At 46.9% G+C, this 21,447-nt stretch overlaps 1 protein-coding gene across 2 annotated transcripts in view; it reads right to left on the minus strand.

Moving 5' to 3' along the window:
- lrmda (leucine rich melanocyte differentiation associated) overlaps positions 1-21,447 on the minus strand; it is a 187,293-nt gene that overhangs the window by 46,890 nt on the left and 118,956 nt on the right. For both annotated transcript variants that reach the window (XM_062463438.1, XM_062463439.1), the window contains exons 4-6: positions 16,347-16,473; positions 14,677-14,816; positions 11,720-11,846 (exon numbers count right to left, since the gene is read on the minus strand). In XM_062463438.1, coding sequence (XP_062319422.1) covers positions 11,720-11,846; positions 14,677-14,816; positions 16,347-16,473 — 394 coding nt within the window. The remainder of the gene's footprint in view (positions 1-11,719; positions 11,847-14,676; positions 14,817-16,346; positions 16,474-21,447) is intronic.

Below are 21,447 nucleotides of genomic sequence, written 5' to 3' on the forward strand. Positions count from 1 at the left end.
GGGATGACATCTTTGACAGAGGCCATCTTGAAGGCAAGTTAAAAAAAAGACAGTGGAGTAAAGAATTTTCTTTAAAAAAAAATATATATAAAAAAATACCCATGTTTTCCAGATTCAGAGCCAGTTGTTGGTCAACTTGCAGCACCAGTGTCAGTCTATTAGGGTCAAATCTTTCCTTTCCCCCTTCCTGTTCTTCCATTAGTTTTAACTTTCCGAAGTACGTGAACATACAGTATCAATCACACTATTGTTCCTTAAGGAAAGGCTGGGTGGATGGTCACATGATCTAACCCCTCTAAAAAGCAGTTGTCTGGAATGCAGTTGAAGAAGGAGGAAAAGAAAGAAAGAAAGAAAAGCACTCGAACGCCCTGGAACCTGAAGTCTGACAGGATGTGAGGGCACCTGATCTTCCGTCCGACTCTTCTCTTACAGGCCGACTGGACTTCTCTGTGCTTTTAGCTGACTCTCTTCCTCTCTCACTCTTCCCCCCTCTTGTTCACTCTACCCCCCCCCCCCCCTCTCTCTCTCTCTCTCTCTCTCTGAGGTGTGATGAAAGTAAGTCTGGGGCCGTGCAGGTCGCCCTGCCTCTCACGTTACCCCTGAACACGTCTGCTGATGGACGCTGCCAGTTGGCATTCTAGACACCGAGATGGGACGGGGTGGGATGCCTATTGTGCCTGCCATCTACCTGCTGCCTGCCACTGCCATATCAGGTGATCCAGACCAGTGATACTTTATAGGATTGGATTTCAGGGTTCTGGGTTGCAGTTGTAGGTTTCATTCCATGGCCCCGAAAAAAAAAAAAAGAAGCTTCCAGAAAAAGGAACGTCTTTTCGTTGCGAGGTCAGCGTTGACATTCCTTGGCAGGCCGGGTTTTATAGACAGACATGTCGGGTCGACCTAGATAGTAAGGATACAGTGATCTGCTCTATAGACACAGTGTGACGGGGTGAGGGAGGCAGGGAGAGAGAGATAGACAGACAGAGATAATAAGGGACTGGCACTGTGAAAGAGACGAAAACTCCTCAGAAACTCCTCGCTTTCTGTCACACCATGCTGGAGAGCTTTTAACCATCTACTGGCTCACCCTGTAGGAGCTAAGCAGCCTCAATGTTTTTCCGGGCAACATTTCCTTTTCAGCGGTGGTCGAGATGTCGAAGGAAGAACATTTGTGTTACTAATTATGACTAACATCTTCCAGGGTATCTTATTACTGGTCTTTATGGGCCCTTGGCTCTGATTCAAGCCCTGCAGTGCAATATGTGAAAGGCCTGTTCAGGGGACAATCAATCTGCCAGGTTCCTGTGCAATGCCAGTCTGCAGAAGGTTAGACTGCTGATATTAATAGAGTCCCTCTAATGTCAGAGATCGGCACACAGCTGGCCACCACAAAGGTATGCATTTCATTTTATACAAGACGGAGGGTATTCCTTTAAATTAAATAATAAGCGTTTTTTGTTGTAGTTGTGCAGTGTGCATTGAGTGTTCTTCTATCTGAGATTTTGTGAAACCCCATGACCTGACCAAACATGGGACCAAACATGGGAGCCATATTGTCATTAGCCAAAACAGTAAATTCTCTAAATAGCCCGACCCTTCCTTTGAAACCCTGGAACAATGCTGTGGTATTTAGGCTCCTTATCCTGTCCTCCACTGCCCATCTGTGCCCCCCTCCTTCACAACCCCTTCTTAGCCCCTCCATCCTTCCACCTCCATAGTGAATGGAGGGGTATGAATGCAGTGTGAGTGTCACTTGACCTCTCTGCCCTGAATATGACCCCTCCCCCCCTCCTCCACACCCTCCTCCCAAGCATGCTGGGACAGCAATAGGCATTCTATATGTTTCCCTAAATCCGACTGGTGCGGAGTGTTTGTGTGCGAGTGCAAGGGGGGGGGGGAGGGGGGGGGGCTCTGTGTGTATATGGATTTCTCTCTTTTCTTCCCTCTCTGGTTCTTTCCATTCACAGGCTGAATATGACACAGAGAATGCAAGGTGAAGCAGGGCCACAGGCAGCTGAGTGTTGGAGGGGATGGAGGGTGTTGGAGGGCCGGTGTGGTTGGGAGACGGAGTGTGGGAGAGTCTGTGTGCGGGGAACAGGGTGATCCAGTCGAAGTGTGAGGTGAGTGCCCTCCAGCACGGCGTCTTCTGAAGTCTTTCAACAACAGGGAACCAATAACACACTGCAAAGCATCTAACCACTTTGAGTAGAGAAAAAAAAAAGAAAAACATCATGAAAGCCCATTGAAAGTGTGAGGGAAACAGTTACCCGCTCGCCAAGAAAGATTGGTGAAAGGAAAGCAAATCGGTTGCAGTTGGATGGAATAATGATTTTGTTTCTTGCACAGCGATACCAATTCTGTGTGGTACTGTGTGTCCCCCCCCCCGGACACACACAAACAAACTTAGAGCCTACCGACATTTGATTGATAAATCCATACAATAATTCACGTTAAGAGAGCTTCGGCAAAAAGTCACTCAAAACATGACGGCCTCCCTTAAAATCCAAACCCATAATTCACCCGATTGTACTCCATCTCTTGGAAAGCTTCTTCAGTTGGAAAAGTAAAACAGAGATATCTGGAATCCCTCCACCTGTACTCAGACCCCCCCCCCCCTCCTCCCCATCCCTTCTTCCCCCTCCGACCTGTACCCTCACCGTGCTCCCGCAGTCACGAGCATGCATCAGCCAGCCCGCTGAGGGTGTCAGGGCCCCTACATGTCTCTCCGCAGTCCCTCTGCGCCTGACCCACAGATGGCCCCTGGGGGACATTAATTATAGAACAGTCTGACTTGTTGAGAGAAGGAGAAAGAAAGAGAAAGAGAGAGAGAGAGAGAGAGGGGTAGTAAAAAGAGCGAGCGAGAAGGAGAACAGAAATGGAGAGAAGTGGTTACAGAGGCTGTCACCTGCTAACCATGTGCTGTGACGTGTCTGGGGCTTTTACTCGCTCAGGTTTCCCTATTCATCACCACGGTGGCTAAAGCAAATGTTTCAACTCTTCTTTTTCACCTAGATTCAACTTGAAACCGTTTGTCCCCCCCCCACCTCTCCCTCCTGAGTACGTGCCCAGCCTGGCTCCGAAGGCCCCAGACTCGCTAGGGATGGAAGCACAGACAGAGTCATTTAACTCCTCATATGAAATTCAGTGCCGGCCACACACAAATTAGTCAACCCTCCTCTCAAATAAGCGACGGTATATTTATTGGCGGAGTGATCCTCGCAACAACCACTGACTAGGATGAGCTCAGCGCTCCACAGTAAGAATAGTAAATGCTTTTGATGAAACAGACTAATTACAGACGGGTAACAAGATAGGAAACATTTCAACGAGAAACACCGATAACATGTCAAGTTTGAACAATCCCTCAAGGAGTGTCGGCCCCGGAGGCAGCGCGGTTCTTCGCGTGGGAGACGAGACACATGATAATGCGGCTTCATAAAGTACACCGAGATAGCATGTGGACAGGCCTGTCAACTACATGGTGTGGAGAAAAACTGCGCAGCACTGTCACATGATCACAGCAATCTGTCTAAACACATGGGTGTTGCTTGTTTGGAGTGCTAGCATGTTAGATTAGATGGCAGTCAGTCATTCGATTCCCTTTGTCTCGGCAGCTACTGTTTCTAATGGGGAGAAAGCGGAGCGGGGGTTTCACGTCATGCCAAACGGGGGGAGAGGTCAACGGATTTGAAGGTTACCTTCGTCTCCCGAATCGAAATAAATAACATGCAGGTGGGCCATTGTCTGTCGAGAAAGCGTTTTAACGATGCCAAGTTAACACACACTAAATAACAGGGTCTCCCCCCGTTCGCTGACAGCCTCAGAAATAATTGACCAGCATGCTCCAAACTGAGACGCAGTAGGCAGAGAATTCAATCCTGCGGCTGACAGAACCCATTGAGCATGTCACTAGATTTTGCATTATACACAAAGCAATGTCAGGTCAGGGATGTGGGCTCTCGCTAGTTATTTGCGATGGCATCTACGAAGGTAAATTACTTGGCTCTCCATAATATGGTCTAGTTAACTAATTTTCTGACAGTGTGCTGCCTTCCTGAAAAACTCCTCAATTTACTACCTGTCAAAAACATGATAGACCGCATATTTGGTGTCTATTTTTCTTCAGAAAACTGGCAGTCTCTCAACTAAAAACCTCATATCCAATATCCCCCCGCAGTTGGCTGAGAGGGTCTCTAATTCTAGACAAAGAGACACTGGTGAAAATGGACACAAAAAACCCAGAAACATAACCTTATTATGTTAGACAGCTACCTGGGGAGGACTAGACGTGTGTCATTTCATCCACAAGTTCCCATGGACCCATACAGGGGACTGTAAAGTAAAGTAACGTTGCATTCTGTACTTGCGGGAGTGGTGAATGAGCAAAAACAGCTATCCGTTATTCTGACAGCCTCCAAGTATTGAAAACCCCATAAGGTACATTGTGGCGTGTCGTTCTGTTGTCATACACGTGTAAATCAATCACTTGCAGACCAAAAAAAAAAGAAAACTTAACTTGACAACAAAAAGCCCAACCTTACCAACGGGGTCACAGAGAAACTGAATCCCCTCGCACACAAAGCCTGGTTTTACCTGCCAGAGCACGACCTGCCACTGATAGCGACACAGATGACAATAGCACAGAGGCTGTGTGAAGACTGCCTTAAAGCTATACCGTGTTCCTGAACAATGCTGCCTTACATGAAAACTCCCCCAGCAAGGAGCTCAACAGGGCCTACTTAAAAGTTCACAATGCCGCACCAAGGTCTGTCTGTCTATCCTGCCTTTTCCTCTCTCTCTCTCTGTCTCTGTCTCTGTCTCTCTCTCTCTCTGTCTCTCTCTCTCTCTCTCTCTCTCTCTCTCTCTCTCTCTGTATGTCTCTCTCTGTATGTCTCTCTCTCTCTCTTTTGTATGTGTTCCCATTCAGCTCTGCTGCCGGGCCTATCATCGTCTCTGCAATGACAGTGGGTGGAAACGCTATCTTTCATTACACAAAGTATAAATAGTGTAATCTATCAGACCTGCCAATCAGAATGATTGATTATGGGCTGTCAGGGTGGGAGAGTGACACATTAGAAAAGTTTGGTTAACAATGCCTGTAGCTGGTGCGGGTCTGCTGCCATCCAGCCCAGTGATTAATGTGTTGTCAGCCTGTAATCCCACACCCACGCTTAATGAGGCAAGAATTTATCATCTCTGTAGAGTGGCAGATGTCGAGGGTGGGGGGGGGGGGGGAGAAAAGAATCCAAGAGGCTGGAAACAATATACTTTTTCTAGCCGTGCCTGACATGTCTGACAAGCTTTAAAAACCACAAAGAGGGCCTGTGTAAGCACAAACTTCAATGAAGAGGACTCTCAGTTCTGGCGTCCTTCGACAACCTCTTCCCCTCCCTCTCCTCCCCTCCCTCTCCTCCCCTCCCTCTCCAAAGAGTCAACAACTGCTGTTGAGACCTCAGAGTTTCAATGAAACCTACACTCGTGTCATGACTAAAAGATTAATTGAGATATATATATATATATATATATAATATATTTAAGTAAAGGCCAAACGATTAGACAAAATGCCAATCGGCAAATTTGCAAATTGGATTCCAAGACTTTGTGCAAATGGAACCTAAAGATATAAAAAAATAAATAGATAACGGCAATGATATGCTTCTGTTTGTCAGGCAACGAAACATCTGAAGTTGAGTAGAGTAATAGCAGATTTTGAAATCAATAGGGATTATGAGCTGCAATTATATATATTATTATCAGCAATAGCTCATTATGTTAACTGTAATACTGTAAACAACAACTCCTCTATCTAATCAAATCAGAAGAAGTCTTAGGATGATGCAGCCAAGGGATGGCGAACATCAAAGCCGACTCCTGCCCTTTAACCCTAATGGGAGAACAGAGCTGTTGATTAACGAGCACGCTTGTCGTAAACTAAAAAAGATACAGATAAATAAGGTATCTATCTCTGTCAGGGATCCAGAGTTTGGCTCTGCTGCCGGAGACACTGCCGAGAGAGAGTGGGTTCTTCAGAACCCCACCAGCTGTCTCTCATTAGGCTGGCAACATCTCTGCGTCACCAGAGACACGCAAAGAAGATGAGCTGTGATTGGACTGATAGTGTCTGCGCTGTGGGACTTGCACGCCTGTACTCCGTAATAGCTTGAAGCATCATCTCATAAGTAGTGTAATTGACGAGAGGCAACCGTGTCCTGGTTAAAAGACCAAAGTCTGCGTGGTTGGGCTGGCTCTGTGAGGTCTGTCTAGGAGAGAGGACGAAGGACCGCTATTTATGTCCCGAACACTGGAGTTAACTGACAGTTTGGTTTTGAAAACATGGAAACATTCTATTTTCCTGACTTTTCCTGTTTCCAAAGGAAGCTTTGGAAGAGAAAAATGTGCACATTTCTGAGGGTTTTAACCATATCTGGAACATTCCTGGACCGTGTACTTCACCAAGAGCAAGAAGGCTATTTAACATATCCAAACTGAGAGCCTAATATCATGCTAGAATAGCTGTGTAAAGAAAGAAAATTGAAAAGCAATTGTCAACGTTTCTGAAAACATTGTTAAAAAAGAATAAAAGGACTTGACTTCCTTTACTGGTTTTAGAACACGAGTGGAAAACCGTCCGTGGTGAAACATTTGTTGTCTTGATGTCTCTTGTGTTTTGCTATTGAATTTGAATTTTAAGTGGCAGTACGAATGTGCCACTTCAACTGGTAAAAGAACTATTAAAAACATCTGCTTGTTTTTATGCATTTGGCCGAAAAGGAAAAATACATCTATCAATTCTTCCGTGAGAGTGACGTGACACTTGGGTCAGGCACCCCATGTCTCCTCGCTTTGAACAAGGTCGTAAATCAACCCTGGCACTATTACTTACAATTAAATGTGCTTTAAAGTTTTACAGTGTGTTTATGATGTGGGGTGCCTGTGTGATTTATGTGGACAGTGTGAGTCACTCCCTCTCTAATTGCTGTTGTTCTCCAGGACCGTGACCTCCGTGTGACCTCTCCACTCCAGCTGCTGCTAGATCTCTAGTCCGCAGTCCTGGTCCAAACACTGAACAGGCCGTATCTATACATCACCACAGATCCCCACACACGGTCAGAAGGACCAAGACAGACCCGAATGCTCTCTGGAAAGAACACCCTAAATGGGAGTAAGGATCCGTTTGGTACATTTGTACATAATGTGCCGTTATAAGACTTCCAGATATCTTGTTAAACTCTCATTGAAAGACATTTAGAACATCGCTTTTCGCCAATGACAGTTTGGTTCCAATGAAAGGCAGGAAAAACATATTGAATGATGCAATCAACAGAATGCCAGATGTTAAACATTGGAAACAGAAAACCATGCATGAGTGTTTGCAGATCTGTCAGTGTGTGTATTTCTGTGAAGTCAAAGCAGACCAGAGATGATTACGTTTACACATCCTCTACCAGCCACAAGTCTGTGTTGTCCTTACACAAACGTCACCAAGACAGGTGCAACAAGAAAATTATAAAAGATGAAGAGACATGTGTATCCATTTTTTTAACTTGGCAATGAAGTTGGGGGGGACCGGTAATAAACCTGCTTCTGCAACAATCTTTATGGTACTATTTCTTTCCCCATTTAACCGGCAAAATGTTTCCAAAAACCTTTTGATGGCACAATCACAGTGAACTATAAGCCGTTTGCTACGTTCGAAAGATTCAGAGAAGTCATTCATCTCCAGAGCTAAGATGTCGGTGTACTTTACAGGCATGCACCAGGAGTAGGAAAAGAGAGAAGCCCGTCTCCCTCTTTTCCCCAGTGAAGTATTGCGTTTCACAACTCCCAACCACGGCTCTGGGATCACGCTTTCGTTTTTTGGGGCTGGCTCTCCTCTGTGACAAACCTAATGTGAACCGCAGCCGAGTAAAACAGGTTAGGAAAAAGAACAGGAGTGAAAAGATCCACTTGAGGACTTTCCTGGCTCTGTCATCCCCAATTCCATCGCATGGCTGTTAACCTGAGAGCAGAGGCTCATGGGAGTTTGGGACTGGTTGGAACCACCTGGCGACACTGTCTGCTTTGTATTACACGCAAAGGAAGGTGGGGCAGAACTTGTGTCCCCCGCCGAAAGAAAATGTAGTCAAGCTCACCGCCCGGGTGAAATCAAAGTGACATCCGAGGAACTGTTATGCACGCTGACGTAGCTTCCAGGCTGGGTTTAGTGGAGTGGCCTGAATGCTTACTTCATCCAATGTAAAGTGTTCTTGAAGGAGTGAAATGTTATAATATTGGTCAAATCCGACATGGTTACGACCAAGCCAATGGAGAGGACCTGAAAACGGAAAGCGTTTTGATAGTCATGGCCAGTGAAACCCATGGTTCCAACAACATGTCAAGGCTTTTGTGGCGGGGCTGAGGGAGGTTGGAGAACCAAACCACGGAGAGCCACATGTATTTTCCAAAAGCAGCACTTAGACGGCCCAAATGGCTCTATGTGGTTTAACGCCATTGCATTCCATGACCCCCAAGTCCTCAAAGAGAATTATCACATTATGACATTCCAACACACTCAATTTCCCAAGACACAGCTCCGGGCTTTTCCACCACGTCTATCCTCTGTCATGGTTTGGGGGGGAAAACATCAATAACTCTTACTGAGTTCACTTTGTTTATTTCAGACACTCTTTGCATCTTTCGATAGTTTAACTCTCCTGCTCTCTGTCTTTCTCTCTCTCCTTTTAAGATTCGCAAAATTGAATGAAACAGACAGAATCCTTCTGTCCTCATAAAACTATGGCTGAGAACAATCCTTACAGCCGACGGCGTTCACACAATAAAACAAACAACACCGAGACAGCTCAATTACTGTAGCAACCACTTACAGCATTATAGGCTTCCAAGGCCAACCAGCATGGAAAAAGACAGTTGGGATACCTGTCCATGCAATATGCGGAAATGTCTCTGTTCATTTCTCCATTTCTCTCTCGCTAATACTTCTCTGTTCCGCAGTTAACCAGGCCGTCCATGTTTAGCATGCACATTTAGACTGAAAGGCTCGATATTCCCCTCTTGCGGGCCATCCCTTATTCACCCTGAACAACAAAACAATAGTTGTAAAAACTTAACACGTACTTACAAATATTTGTAGCTTTCGGAAAATAGGCCTGTACACGCTCACTTGTGTGAGTTTCCAGAAAACAACAGCATGTGGCTCTCTGGATATGATTTGTGAGACTTGGTAATGATTAAGAATGTATGAAAAGATATGGTATTCGTATTGTATTAAAGCCCATTACAGTTTTATCAGGACCATGTGTTGTCCTGCGGTGCCATGCCGTAATGGCATGATTGAAAAGCTGTTTAAAATGTGGTCACACTCGATTCTAATGTGACTCAAGAAGGTCTCCAAAGTTCAACACAGCTTCCTTCATAGCGTGCCCATTAACTGTTCCGATACATCACGCTCAGAGTATGAAACGACTGAACGTTATATGAGCTTTCGAGATTTGATCTACCACAAGAGGGCTTGCATCAACCTGAACATGTACTGCCTGTTCTCAACATGCAGTGAACAGGCCTCGGCCGATAAGGCCAGACAAAGTTGTATCTGCCTCCACATTGACAGAGAGCCCTGTGGTTTATGTGAAGGACTGCATCACATTGGTCTGGCTTGATTAAAGAAACTCTCCAAGTTATTATTTGATGTATCTCTTTTCTTGTATACACAGTTATGGTTACAGCACTTTTTTTTTAATTTAAACATTGTTAGTGACTTTGTTAGAGATGTTGCCACTGTTTTCGGCTGTGGGAGTCGCCTGAGAGACATAGCGACGGCTAATTATCAGCTGCTGTAACCAAGCTAACTCCCGACGCCACGCTTCGCTGTTATGAGCGACACCCTGCCCGTACGACACATCAAAGCAAACACAGATATCTAATTACGCCATCATCCTTCCTTACACCATCGTTTGTTGGCGGTGCTCGTTAATTGGCGACCCGCACTATTGGTCGGAACACAATGGCTCTGCTGATGGAGCCAATTAGAGGCGGGGGGGGAACGCACGCCCCGTCGAGCCCGTTGGGGCTGACGCATCACGTCTCATCGAACTCAAAACAAACGGAGCAGAGGAGCAGGCGTGACGTCCTCAGGCTGGGGCGCGAGACGTCGCCCACCTCCCCGCTGACTCAGTGCGGAGCTGGAGAACGCAGGACGCAGGACAGCCCAGATCAACTGGATGTAAACATCCAAACCTCTTGAAGGGGGTTACAAACACATGAAGGAGAGAATGTTTCCGAGATCTGTTTGTGTAGAAACCTCAACCACTCTCGACTCACACTCGGGCACACGTGCACACACACATGCCCCCCCACACGTGCAACATTCAGAAACATGCAATACAATCAGCAGAGTCCACCCTAGCTTCATCTATAGTAAGACTGAAGGGACCGAGACAATCTTTACATCAACGCTGACAAGCTTTGTAAACAGATTCCTCTCAAGTAACTCCTACTTGCCAACATGCATCCTAAAAGTGCTGTTGTTTCTTTTTACATGCAGTGGGTGAACAGTGGGTTCATTCTGCTTCCCTACATCTACCAAACATGCCAGGCTGGGGTTAAATTATTTCAATCTTTTCAACTTTCTTACTTGCCACATTGCCACCAATGATCAAGAACAAAGCCCTTGAGTGAGCTGATGCTCAAAGTGAAGAGTATTTTGCATGATTGTCTAAAACGATGTCCTTGCACCCTTTTTTTAAAATCTTCTTCTGTCTTACTGGCTTTGTTGTCCGGTCACTCTGGGTCCATGGGTACATCCCAGACTCCTCGGCTCTAAGGAATGGGAGAACAACTCCCGTCTGACCCAAAGACTGAATATTTAACGGTGCTACAATTAAATGTAATCTTACAAAGCTGTTCCTCGACCCTGGCCCTGAACAAGTGGTGGAGGGGGGGGGGGGGGAGGGAGGGGGTGCCAGGGGGGAGGGAGGGAGGGGGTGCCAGGGGGGAGGGAGGTCTAGGAGGTTGAGACTCTATGAAATCCTAAACTCTAATTAGTCCATGTGAACTTAAACGAGGGTTGGGGGCAGAATAAGTGCATGGTTCAGAGATAATTAAGCGATAGTGGCTGGCGTGTACGTGAGCTGTCACTTCAATGGCCAGCGCTGTCACGCTTGGCGATGCCACCGCGACCGGACAGCCGCCCGTCGACTTTGATCTGGGGCTCATGCATACGGAATGAGGTCAGGTCGTGGTCTCACACATACACACACACACACACACAGACAAACACACTCTTGCAGATTTATTCAAGAGAGGCTTGGTTGAGAAGGACGAGGGGTCTTGTAAGAGCCACTGTTCAAAGGGCTATGGTGTAGAGCCCCTGCATGGGGAGACTGACACCAACATGCACAGTAAGAAAAGAGGGTACAACAAAAGAAAGGAGAGAGAAAGGGAGAGAAGAGAGGGAGGGAGGGACGGAGGGATGAAAGTAAGCAACCCCACCTCTTAGCTGTCCTACCCATCCACATTTCCCCAGTCAATTGCTTGAAAAATCCCCCCCCCCCAACCCACCCCTTTCCCTCCAATTAGTCTGAATGGATACTCTTCTGAATGGCATAGTTTGGACGGATACAGTGACTGCATTTACCAATCCAACAGGCAGTGGAAGGTGGGCAGTGACATACAGACTGGAGAAGAGCGGCCCTGAGCATTGGATGGCCCAGCGGTGACTCACCATGTCTGACTTGGGCTTGACCACCTTCATGAAAGCTCCTCGAGCCTCGGCCTCATCCACCTCCCCCTTGGTCACCTTCCTGCTGTCCAGGAACCTCAGCGTGGGCAGCTTGTGTAGAACAAAGTACCTGAAGGAAAGACGCTATGTCACCAGACACGATCTGTGGTGTTATGGTACAGAAACGGTCGACACAAACAAACACAAAAGGATATTGTGTCGCCCTTCCGCTCTTGTACTTCAAAAAATATTAATCATTTCCAAATGGAGTCATGCTAGTCAAATGATCGAGATTTCAATTAGTAAAACCCACCAGCGGGGGGAACATATGAAAAGCAGTCTTGTTTACTAAGTACAGATTTAATGTTGATGATATCTCCGTGTACGTAATAACCTTCAAAGCGGATAAAAATAAAGACAAAATATAAATAGAATGAAAGGAGATACGCCCCATCTGCCAAAACTGTCATTCCGCCAACATCACAGCTATCTCTCTAAGCTCTCACGCTCTCCATCTTTCATGGGGGGGGGAGAGAGAGAGAGGGAAAAAAACCGACAGGAGATAATGGTTGGAATACACAGATGACAACAGATCCTTTCACTAGCAGGGCAGGGTGGGAGAACCCTGCAACTGAACAGACACACAGCACGTAAGTGGAGGGTGAGGAGGGACAAGGATAGGGCGAGGATAGACGAGTCCCACGAAAAGCTCTGTGTGACAAAACCACGAGGAGGAGGAGGAGGAGGAGGATGAGGACGATTATGATGGAGAGGAGGGCAGATGCTGAAACGACATTGATTTTTCAGCACCCTAGGATTACAAGGAATTAAGTGATCCCATTTGGAAAAGGGCCTAAACATTTATATGAAGATACAGTACCGTGTAATTGCACCAGGAAATTAATAATGATTGCTACTACTACTACTAATCATAATCAGAAGTATCTATATTATATAAACATATAAAATGTGTATTGATCCAGATAAATACGGCAGAATAAGGGGGTACATGTAGCTAGTTTTGTTCTGGATGGACTGTAGTTCCCCGGTGCCGTCTGCACCGCTCTTCCTGTTCGGGCTCATGTTGATGACATCACCCCGATGAGATGTGAACATGCCCTTGGGAGATATGCAGAGAGGTCATTCTCCATAGTCAACCCCACATCACAGGGGCACAGCCAGTGACAAGGTCCTGTCAGTAGCTCTGGATATTAATGATGAAGCCCACACAGGAGGGGAGGGTCAGGGCGGAGGGGCGGGCGGAGGGGCGGAGCAACCACAGGACACATACTGTACAGTATGACACACTATATTTACGAGACTGCAGGTGAACGTTTGCAAGACGAGGAAAACCCCAGTTGCCGCTTTGTTATGCAGTGGTGTGGCTTTTGAACCGGTTGGCTTCCAAAACATATCTGGGTAGCCTTACAAATATGGCTTCAGCATTCTTACCGGAGTGCACCGTTGCTGTGTAATGAGGACATTGAACTAAAAATACTGTTCGACTCCAACCTGTGACACAAATGCTACTATAGTAAATAATAAATGTGTCAATGACTTTTAAGATTACAAATCAGCTTTTGTTGAGATTAGCTGCTCATTATTCTAGGAAGGATGATTTATTATTAATACAGTCTATTTTGTGTGTGTATTTATCATGTTTGAGCAGATAGGCTTGCGTGACTAGTGGCTTGGGTGCAGAGGGTGGTGCTGTGTGGCTAGAACCCCTGAGGCGAAACTGTGAATCCCAGAACTCTTTGATACATTGCCGGAACCAGAGATCTGAAACCCTGATTGTGTCAGCCGAGGCAAGATGTCAACACGGAGGCCAACAATAGGCTTTGTTACCGGGGCATTCCACGGTTACGGGTCAGACTTCCTCCTCAACACAGAGACACGCTGGTGTCACAATACAGCTCATCTCTACCACCACAGTGAAACTGTACAGTGATGACGGTGTTCTTTCTATCCCTGACACACACACACACACACATTAAGAGTGTCTGTCTGCGTGTGCGTTTGCATCTGTGTCAGTGGACTAATTGAGCCAGCGAGAGCGAGAGAGATGGTGTGTTTCCCGCGGGTAATTGAGAGAACCCCCTGTCCCAGGGCAGAGGGCTGGGGGTATGCATTGCCCTGGGCCAGTCCTGTCACGACCTGCCTGCCGCCTAACCTTGTCAGACAGGAAATCTGCATCACGCTCAAATTGATGTATTACTATGTGACACATTATGAATATTACATCACAGGCCACAGACGCTGTCAGTCAAAACAGAACGCCTTCCCTCAGCACTAACACAAGCATGGAGGGAGGGAGGGAGGGAGGGAGGGAGGGAGGGAAAGACAGATAGGGAGGGAGGGAGGGAGGGAGGGAGGGAGGGAAAGACAGATAGGGAGAAAGACGGGGGAGGAGGGAGAGAGAGGCCCTCTAAGTAAAAGCTAGGTGGTAAATGATTCATACCCAACACAGAGTCAGAAACAAGCACTTAGAGCTCAAACAGACAAAAGAGTGCAGATGCTTTTTTTACCTCTTATCGCATTTCATGTAAAAGACCCTGACAAAATGTGGTCAGATTGCATGGCTGAAAGAGTGGCTTGATGTGCAATGCATCATCTCCTCTGGTAAGGCAGGGCAGTAAACACTCATTTGTGGCAGTGACTAGTCACACATGAAATCCATTTTGCAAAACAGAGTGTAGAGTGGGGTGGCTTCACAATGCTTTTAGTGCAACGTGGTTACATCTACAATCTAGTCGTGAGATGTCGAGTACTCAATCTTGCAGGAAAAATAAGTGTTTGAACTGCGCTGGAATATATATTTTAACAATCTTCCTGGCAAAAACAATTAATGTAAAAAAATCTATAACAAGAAAAATGTAAAATAAAAGAACACTACAATATGTATATATACACACGCAAAAATCCTGACAACAGTGTGTGACGTCACCTGAATGACTGACCTGTATCTCTGGTAGTCGTCCTCATCCTTGTCCAGACTGACCAGCTCGTTGGGGCAGGCTTCGTTTCCCAGCAAGCTTAGGTACTCGAGCGCAGGGGTCTCCTCAGCCAAGTGCTCCAGCAGAGCCTCGATATCAGTCAGGTGTCAGGGGTCAGAGGTCAAGGATCCGGTGCTGTTAATTACATTAGCATTTACTGCCCCACAATCCCTCCCTTATAGGCTACCCGACCCCTTTATACCCACACTAAAACATGTCACTGTCACATTTACCACCCAGGCCAGGGCTTTGTTTGAGTGGACAGACGGGGGGTGGGGGGGGGGGGGGGGGTCATTTAAAGCTCTGAGTTTGGCATATTGTGAGTGAATTTGGCTGTATAGTTCCTCAACTCTCCTCCTCTCTATCATTCTCTTTTACACCCATTCTTCTCTTAGACTCTCTCTCCCTTTGCATCTCACACGCCATCTCTCTCCCTCTATTACTTTCCCTGTCTCTCTCCCTCACTCTCTCTCTATCCCTCCCTTCCTCCCTCCATCTCTCTCTCTCTCTCTATCCCATTCTCCCTTTCTCCCTCTCCCTCATTTCATAGGTGGCCAAGTACAGAGCAGTGACAACATGATGGATGCCCTGTGGTTCAAACAGTCAGTGATTCCCAGCGTTGCGCCGATGGAAAACTTTTTTTGTGAAATGTGGGGGGAAAAAAATAACAAACAGCCCCTAAGCAGTCACATTCATCACTAATACATTCGCTTCATTGGAAAATGGAGCACTAACGTGTCAAAATACAACTGCACTAATGCAGCGCTTGAGTTTTAAAATGGCACCGCGCCGGGACAGGATGTACATAATTGGCCTATTAGCATGTGCAGACCACTTCACAACCAAACTCGGCTTTGAGACCCTGACGTGTCGTTCAAGAAGTATCGGTTTAAATGCCGACCGTGCAGGTAAGTGTCAGCATCATTAGCCCCTGTGTTGATGTAGCCATGCAGAGGGAAAACAATAAAAATACAGGACACATTGTTAAACTTGCACTCAAGTTAGTTCACTCACATTTACCCTGACTGATCTGAAGCAGCCACACCACATTTTGATGATGTGTCTTGAATTGTGTGTGTGGCGGTTTCAGGTCAAGGTTTACTAGTAGGCCTAATGAGAGACAAAGGAAAATAAGAGTTTTTCTGCTCTAGAATTATTTACTGGAATCCCAATCTTTTCCATCTATTGTTTTGGGTCAATTCACTGGTTCCAGCTCCGGATTTTGAAAAACAACAATGTTTGTGTCTCAGTTAGACTGTAAGCCAGTTTGGCGTTCTGCCTAGAGTAAAAAAAAAAAAAAAATGGATGACATGTCTTGCCTTTACGACATCTCATGTCGAATGTCAAACGCAAGACTAACTCCTGCCTTTGTCTCCACTAGAGGTCCCTGTGGCTCAGAAACAACGTCTGCTTAGGATGCTGTCGGTCAGTGATAAACACCTCTCTGCTTTATTCCATTTACTTTTAAGTTCTCAACAAATGTCCCAGAACAGCCCTGCCTCGTATACAACAAAGGACAAATGAAATTCACAGTGACTACTGGAAGTATGTTGTCTTATGTATGTGCTCCATCAGGGTGAGAGTTGGTGACGGGAAGCGATAGTCAGGGAGCAGTTCCTTGCTCCGAAGGATATTTGGTTCTTATTGAGCGTCATGGTGTGGAGGTTGGGTAACCTGGGCAACCAGAGGTCGTTTCCAAGCAGATTGTTGTCGACGACCAGCTCTTCCAGCTCAGTGAACGCTTTGAGGCCCGCCAGTGACCTGCAATGATAAGGCAACAGGAAAAAAATGATATGGCCTTAAATATGACCAGCCTATTATGTGGAGAAATAAATATTTCAGCCTCCTTCTTTCCACGTCTGGCTGGGAGAGTTTGGGGCCTGTCAGGGGCAGGGGGTGGTGGGGGTGGGGGGGGGTGAATGACAAGAATTAGTGGCGCTGTGTTCCCCTGGCATGGCGATGCATCCCTTCAGCCGCTGGCAGGATGAGGGATGGGGGGGTCACTTGTGAGTAGCCAGGATTCAAAACAAAAGGCTTCAGAAATGCGGCGGGCAGGATGAATTTGTCAATGTCTCGTGCCTTGAGGCGCCCAGTTTCGCCTGACCCTAACCCTCCATTCCCAAGACAAATCACTCTGTCACAGTTCACCTTCACTCCCCGGACACAAATTTAACTTGTCATCCATCATTTTCACAGCAGAACCGGAATATGCTCTCACAATCACAGGGAGAACGGCGAAGGGAAACTTTTGCGACTCTTCCGTGATGGGGGCCAGTTTAAGGTTCTAACACCAAAGACTATCAGCTGTTTGTTTTTTGTTTTTTTTCCTTCAACACCATTTGTTTTTATAAAGCACTGCAGCACCCTCCTACTCAAAGGCCCCTCCTCCCTTAACGCACACAAGCGCATCAAAATGATGGAGAGGAGTGTTCAGGGTAATGTAAGGGCCTTGCAAAGTTCAAGCCGTTGAAGGTGCACAAAGCCAGTATGTGTGCTGTCTAATCATTCACACGCCACTGGCTGTCACCCCACCATGTTAATGTGTCCTGGGTGACTTAATTGACATTTACATCTGCCAAGACCTGGCTCGAGACGGACCATTGAGAAGGAACTGGATCAGCTTGTCAGACAACCCCACTTTGACGAAAGTATTTCAACAAGGCTCGTTTAAACTTTAATTGCAAAAAAAAAAAAAAAAAAAACAAGGCTCGTTTGATGCATTTTGCTTGTAAGTTCAACTGTTTTACCGCCATGTAAGCGAAACAACTGATGAAATGCTTAATAGTTTGTAGCCATCAAGACAAGCTCCAGGTACATGTAACCAGTCAGCACCTCAGCCCTGTGTGAACCGATCGGCCTTCTGCTCTGGATAGTGTCTTTATACACACCGAGCCACACAATGTAAACTCTAACACATACCATGATGTCTGCAAATGGATGGCAAGCAGTGCTGGTGTCTCTGTCTATACGTGTGTGTGTGTGTGTGTGTGTGGGGGGGGGGGGGGTATGTGACAGAGAGAGTGAGTGAGTGTGGGTGAGTGAGTGAGTCAGAAGGAGAGTCAGAGAGGGAACCCATACACACACACTGGCCACAGCAAAGGAGCCAAACCACAGGGCACGAAGGACAAAGACCACGGAACGAACAAACAACACACAGACATACAAACACGGTGCAGTCGCTCTGCACAGAGCCACATCTGACTGAAAACTCCCTACGCGTGTGTGTGTGTGCGCCAGGTCTGCAGTCCCGTGGGTTATGTTATTGGCTGCTCGGTTAAAGGGAGCATCGTGGCTGGGGGGGGGGGGGGGGGGGGGGGGGTGTCTAGGGGTGGTTGGAGCTTATTAATTGTTGTGTTCATGTCACCACCGGATGATTTAATCAGTTAAATTCACAGCCAGGGGAGAGTCAAAGTCCCTTCTAGCATTAACTATAGTAGGGGAAATTTAATAGTCTGCTACTCTCTCTAGATTTCCCTATTCGCTAACACCCACATTTGGTTTCATTACTTTAAAGGGTTGTTTTTGGTGTGCTCTTGTTTAAGTGGTGCTCGGAGAACCAACACGGTTAGTACTGTAAATTACGTTGCGTCCAAATCTGAGCGGCGTGCCTTGTTTTGATGAAAACCTAATGAGTGTAATTGAGCTGTGTCCCATAGCCGAAGTGATTAGGCAGAAAGAAAACCAAAATAGGAATACCACCGGTTACATTGGATTTACAATGCGCGAGGCTGGAGGAGGGAGAGGCAAAGAGACACAGCGAGCCAGAGAGAGAGAGAGAGAGAGAGCGTGAGCACGGGAGGGAGAAAGGGAGGGCGATAGAGCGAGAGACGGTAGCTTTAACGAGGTGCAGTGATGAATCCCTCTCCTTGTTAAGATAATTATGATCAGGCTCATTGTCAGACCTCATACTTCACCCTCGCTGTCTTTACACTAGGCCTACCACTTAGCCAGGGTTAGCTCATTGCCATACATCACGTACACTGTGAGTGAGTGTGTGTGTGTGTGTGCGCATGTGTGATAATCAGTAATATTAAAGCTCTGGTTTAGAGCTAGAGAGAATAAATGGTTAAAGGCAGGATTGGTACATTTTGCAAACCTTGCAATCTTTACTTGCGTTTAACAGGATTCAAACTATAATATCCCACCCCGTCCCTTCAAAGACATTCCCTTAAACCACATGAACGCCTGACTGCCAGAAGGTAGATAGACAGACAAGTAGCCCGGCCAATCATTGCATTCTATCCAAATGCCGTCCAATCACTAAGGTCGGTCTGAACTTTATGATTGGTCATGTTTATTACAGTCTTGCGACGCCCACATATATCGTATTGAATACATTTTACTGTCAAACCTTTAGATGTATTGGTTGCCATCAGGATGGGAAGTTTATGACAGTAGACATGACAAAAAGTGTGTCTCAACAACATTACCTACCCTGCCTTTAACAATGTACAGGATAAGGAGATCCAGGAGGTGAGCTGAGGATATTAAATTAAAGTTGGTGCATCCCATTAGCCATTATATCATAAATTGTAGTATGTAGAGAATATACCATATTAAACTGCATGGTGGTTTTAGTATTCCAACACACCAAACCACCCCCGAATCTCAGAAACGGACAGATATTCGGACCCCGAATACAGACAGCTGGATCAATAGCCTAATACGAACACTAATACAGACACACCGATTGATAAATCATTGCTGACAGCGTTGGGAGAAAAACCCTCTGTGATTATTGGCTGAAACGTCTGTCACTCTTTCAACTTCCCGAGCTAACAAGCAATGCAGGGCAGTCATCTCACCTCCACACATCTGCTCTGTGGCCTGGTGTCTTTGTTCGCCTCGACACGTCAAAGTGAATTACATTTGGGCATTTTCGGAGTGGCGAATTGACCCTAAGAGGTCAACGAGGCCTCTTGACTTCCAACACGAGTAAGTTATGTTCCAGCATAGCATCTTTCACAAACAACCAACAAAGGCACAAACTAATGAGAGTGCTCCCAGAGGCCAGCATAGCAGCTTATCATGCTTTAACACTTCATGTGATCAGCCGAGATGTTCATTTCCCCTGTGTGTGTGTGTGTGTCTGTGTGTGTGTCTGTATGCTTTAGGTGTCACCTCAGAGCCCGTCAGTGGCGGGGTGGAGGAGTAATGCTTTTATTCCAATAGGAAGGCCGGGGTCTGGGGGACTGACAGGCAAATTGACACGCCGCTCAGAGGGCAGCAGATAAACGTTTGATGAATTGGCCAATACCAGGGCCGTGATGGCCTTCATATGTGCATAATGGACTATCCAGCGGCCACTTCAGATTGCCTGCCAGGAAAGGGGAGTATAACGAATGGGAGCGGGTGGGGGTGGGGGGGGGGGGGGGTGAGAGTCCGGAACGCCTTTAATAAACCTAAGAGGGAAAAGAGAAGGTAGGTGTTTGTATAGAAGGACAGACAGAAGCACTGTCCTCCTGCCTTATCAGCATGGAGAGTCAGTTGGGCGTCAGAGACTGATGATATCACCGAGAAGGAAGTGATTCCAACAGGTGCGGTCTGTGCGACAACACCGCCACCACAACAAAAGAGTTGTTGTGAGGACATAAGGGGGCCGTAACAAGGGGGAACCGAGCGACGTTATTCATGCCCCCACACCCCACCTCCACATTCTTCTGATTCGCTCCAGCTCCACTGCCCCCCCCCCCCCTACTCCATCAGCTATGGCCATTGACCGCGGGGGCTGTGAAAGTGTGATGGTGGTGGCTGGCGGAGAGGTGGTGGATTAGCCTGTCATTATCCCTCTCTGTCAGCTCTCTGTTTCTCGGCTCTCCGGGTGTGCGTCTCTCTCTCTCTGTGTGTGTGTGTGTGTGTGTGGGTGTCTGGGATCCCTCCACATCGCCCAGGCCTCAGGTGGCAGTCATTTAAAGATCACACGTCTAGGACACACACACGCGCTCGTTTCGTCTCTTCCTGGGTGCATGTCAATTCACACGTGAGAGGATTTACACGCCTCTTCTCCCTGGCAGCTGTAAATTACTATTAATGGTGATGCAAATCATTAGGGGGTGGGGGAGTGTGTATGTGTGTGTGTGTGTGGGGGGGAGTGTGTATGTGTATGTGTGTGTGTGTGTGGGGGGGGGGGGTTGTGAGCCTCAGGCGGCGACTCCTCAATGTGGGCTTAATCTGCTCTGAACACCGGTCTCCCTTATCACATGTTGAAAGCGTTACTGACTACAGAGGCATCATTAAATACACGTTGCATGACACACTGAACTTTGCAGAGGTTTACATCATTTTCAAATCTAAACAAAGACCTTTTTTTTTTTTTTTTTTTATATATACAAAACAGAAAGAGACCTTCATTTGTGTCATTCGGCAATTGTGGACTTCCTGAGGTAGAGGCAGGTCCCGAGGTAAAGGCAGGCCCAGAGACAAAGGCAGGCCCAGAGACAGATCCAGAGACAGGCCCAGAGAGAGAGGCAGGCCCAGAGACAGAGGCAGGCCCAGAGACAGAGGCAGGCCCGGAGACAGAGGCAGGCCCGGAGACGGAGGCAGGCCCAGATGTAGATTACAGGCACAGGGAAAAAGACCTGACTGACAGCCCAATAGCTCTGACCTTCTAAGCCTGGTTTGACCCTTCCCTGGCCCGGGACAAAAAGTTAAGCTTCAACATTGACCTGATAGGAGGCTGTCTGTCAGGGGAGAGGGGCCTCTGTGTGGAAGCGATGGTGAGCAGGGAGGGGCGGG

The sequence above is a fragment of the Osmerus eperlanus genome, chromosome 6 (assembly GCF_963692335.1).
Source record: "Osmerus eperlanus chromosome 6, fOsmEpe2.1, whole genome shotgun sequence".
Taxonomy (NCBI): domain Eukaryota; kingdom Metazoa; phylum Chordata; class Actinopteri; order Osmeriformes; family Osmeridae; genus Osmerus; species Osmerus eperlanus.